General features: G+C 38.2%; 1 protein-coding gene across 1 annotated transcript; it reads right to left on the reverse strand.

Annotated features, from left to right (window-relative positions):
* LOC107638866 (tubulin beta chain) lies at window positions 330-3,235 on the reverse strand. The gene is made up of 3 exons (XM_016342266.2): window positions 2,683-3,235; window positions 1,673-1,942; window positions 330-1,254 (listed from the first exon to the last, which is right to left on the reverse strand). Exons 1-3 carry the CDS (start codon window positions 3,074-3,076, stop codon window positions 584-586), a joined length of 1,335 nt encoding a protein of 444 aa, XP_016197752.1. The 5' UTR covers window positions 3,077-3,235; the 3' UTR covers window positions 330-583.

Raw genomic sequence — 3,585 nt, forward strand, 5'->3', positions numbered from 1 at the left:
TTTTAAAAATATTATTTACTTTTTTAAAAAACCAACAATCCTTAATTTTTTTTTGAAATATTGTTATACGGTGTATTAATGTCTTGATATATTTTTTATTATTGTCTATTTTTAAAGTATATTCTAGACATAAATATAAAAGAAAATAAACAGTTTTCGTATATTGCATGGATACTAAGACATTAATAATTAACTTGTTCGCCAATGAGTAATAGCTTAAATGGCATAATCTCCCCATACTCAATTAAGAGGTTGCGGGTTCGAGTCTCATATCTTTGGTAAAAAAAAAAATAATTAACTTGTTCACGGGAGAAGAGAAAAGGGCAAGAGTTATAGAAAAATCTTCAAACTCTATACATATAATAACAGTTAACAAACATCCAAGACTTATCTCAAAAATAGAAGCATTGCCAACAAAACCCAGTTTTATACAAATGACAACAATCAACACATAAGCATTAAGCATACACATCAACGAGTCAATCTAATTTGACTGCTCCAAAATTTAAAAAATTTACCACTCGATCAAAAGCCAACCATATTAAACATATGAAACAATCTTCCACATAGCACAATAGATGCCTTAAGCAGCAGCCTCCTCTTCTTCCTCTTCATACTCTTCCTCATCAGCAGTAGCATCCTGGTATTGCTGGTACTCAGCAACCAGATCATTCATGTTGCTTTCGGCCTCGGTGAATTCCATTTCGTCCATTCCTTCCCCAGTGTACCAGTGCAAGAAAGCCTTGCGCCTGAACATAGCTGTGAACTGCTCGCTAACTCTCCTGAACATCTCCTGAATTGAGGTTGAGTTACCAATGAAGGTGGATGCCATCTTGAGACCCTTGGGTGGGATATCGCACACGCTGGACTTGACATTGTTAGGAATCCACTCAACAAAGTAAGATGAGTTCTTGTTCTGCACATTGATCATCTGCTCATCTACTTCCTTGGTGCTCATCTTACCACGGAACATTGCTGATGCTGTCAAATAGCGACCGTGGCGTGGGTCAGCAGCACACATCATATTTTTGGCATCCCACATCTGCTGAGTCAACTCAGGCACAGTCAAAGCCCGGTACTGCTGGGATCCTCTTGATGTTAAGGGTGCAAACCCAACCATGAAGAAGTGGAGACGAGGGAATGGGATAAGGTTAACAGCAAGCTTTCGGAGATCAGAGTTAAGTTGCCCCGGGAAACGTAGACAACAAGTAACTCCACTCATGGTAGCGGAAATTAGGTGGTTAAGGTCGCCAACTGTAGGTAAGCAAAGAATATAAAAATTTTAAGAAGTTGATCTTCCTACCAAAAGACTAGAATATGATAAGAATACATTCCATTTAGGGGAAGTGAGTGAAAACCAAATGATTTTACAAGTCTGTCCAACCACCACCATCAGCAGCGATGGGTAAGACACAAGACCTAAACCCATTTGGCTCCTCCCATGGTCCCACCAATACAATGATATTAACATTTAATCCCAATTTTACATTGTGAAATGAAAGGTGAACCAAATTGTCTTTTCTTTATACAAAAGATATATCATTATGTTGATCATAATTCATTCCGTAACATTAACTGTTTATTTGTCATAATTACAACAAAAGCATCAGCAGCAACAAAAAGATAAATATCTCTGCCATATGCAATAAAATACAAGAAATCAGAAACTTACATGTTGGAGTGGCAAGCTTCAAAGTACGGAAGCAAATGTCGTAGAGAGCCTCATTATCCAAGACCATGCATTCGTCAGCATTTTCAACAAGCTGATGCACAGAAAGTGTGGCATTGTATGGCTCCACAACTGTGTCAGATACCTTGGGGGAAGGGAAGACAGAAAAAGTCAACATCATGCGATCTGGGTACTCCTCCCTAATCTTCGAGATGAGAAGTGTTCCCATTCCTGAGCCGGTACCACCTCCCAAGGAGTGGCAAACTTGAAATCCTGTCATATATTTTAGTTTAAAGTAAATTACAGCTAGTTAGCTTTAACAGAAAAACTTACAATGTGGCCAGAGTCCAAAGCATGAAAATCTTGACAAAAGCATAGGCAATCCAAATCCCAAAGTATTGAAAACAACTATAATAATGCACAAACCCATATAGATGTCAAACACAACCTAAATGGACTTCAATTAAGGCCTTCGGGAGAAGGGAAGGTGCACTCACAATATTGTTGTCTAATTTCCTAATTATTTGAAATTGCTTTTGTAGATGATAAAGACAATCATATAGACATAAAATTTAAAAAGATTTTAACAACAACAACAACAACAAGCAATTAGTTAAAGGCTATCAATATTGTGAACCCAAAAATTAGCTAGAACCCCTGAAAAGTACACATTAGTTAAATAAAGACAGAAGCAAAACGAGTCAAAACAAAACATACAAATACTAACTAAAAGAATTTCAAAGTCATAAGGACTGAATAACGAAAACTGAAATGATGTTTATATCATTGCTAACGGCAACTCGTGATAGAAATTCATCGACAAGAAATGAAAATAAAAAACTCAAACCGAAATTCCCTCATGAACAAGACACAAAACATGTGAATTAATTAATAAATTAAATTAAACCAAAAAAATAAACAACTCTAATTCATTTTCATTTTCAATTTCAATTCAGATCCTAAAATACAAAATCTCGAACAAACGGAATCAAGGAAAACGAAAAGCAGTTTACCCTGCAAGCAATCGCAATTCTCTGCCTCCTTCCTGACAACATCAAGAACGGAATCAATAAGCTCAGCTCCCTCAGTGTAATGTCCCTTCGCCCAGTTGTTACCAGCCCCGGACTGCCCGAAAACGAAGTTATCAGGCCTAAAGATCTGCCCGAACGGACCGGATCTAACGGAGTCCATGGTTCCCGGCTCCAGATCCATGAGGACGGCGCGTGGAACGTATCTTCCGCCAGTTGCCTCATTGTAATAGACGTTGATGCGCTCGAGCTGAAGCTCAGAGTCGCCGCTGTACTTCCCGGTGTGGTCAATTCCGTGCTCGTCGCAAATGACTTCCCAGAACTTGGCACCGATCTGGTTACCGCACTGCCCCCCCTGGATGTGAAGGATTTCTCTCATTTTTCGTTCTTTCCTTTTTTCTTTTTTTTTTTTTCTGTTACGTGGTTTGTTTTGTCGGGAAACAAAAACAGGAAGCGGAAGGAGGGAAAAGAGAGAAAAATGAGAGGGAAATAAGACAGGGAGGGCGAGGGGTACTTTTTTTGTGCGTCTTGTGCTTTTTGTTTGGGGAAATACAGCGTTCAATGTGTGGATTAGAGGATTTGTGGGTGCAAACTACTGTTTGGAGCGTTTCTAGGGAGGACTCTTTCGTAAATTCGTATAGATAGTCTTCCCTCTTCAGGGGTATTTTTGGTTTTAGATTTGAGCTGAAGTGATTTGGTGGAAATGAGCTGTGACATTATTCTGGAACCGCTTGCATTGATAGTACTTTTTCTATTTGTTTCAATTTTTTATTTGAGGGTGGTATTTCGCTTTCTCTCTCAAATTATTGTTCGATGCTTCATTTTCATTTTCTCTTTTTCTTTCGATACTATACTTAGGTATAAAATAATATTCTAATAATAACACAA

Source organism: Arachis ipaensis, chromosome B04, assembly GCF_000816755.2.
Source record: "Arachis ipaensis cultivar K30076 chromosome B04, Araip1.1, whole genome shotgun sequence".
NCBI lineage: Eukaryota > Viridiplantae > Streptophyta > Magnoliopsida > Fabales > Fabaceae > Arachis > Arachis ipaensis.

Excerpts from the sequence above, each read along its gene's own strand:
- LOC107638866 (XM_016342266.2), bottom strand. The coding sequence starts at position 3,076 with ATGAGAGAAATCCTTCACATCCAGGGGGGGCAGTGCGGTAACCAGATC. Across the intron at positions 1,943-2,682 it reads GAATTGCGATTGCTTGCAGG|GATTTCAAGTTTGCCACTCC; the intron begins GTAAACTGCTTT and ends AATATATGACAG. Across the intron at positions 1,255-1,672 it reads GAAGCTTGCCACTCCAACAT|TTGGCGACCTTAACCACCTA; the intron begins GTAAGTTTCTGA and ends GCTTACCTACAG.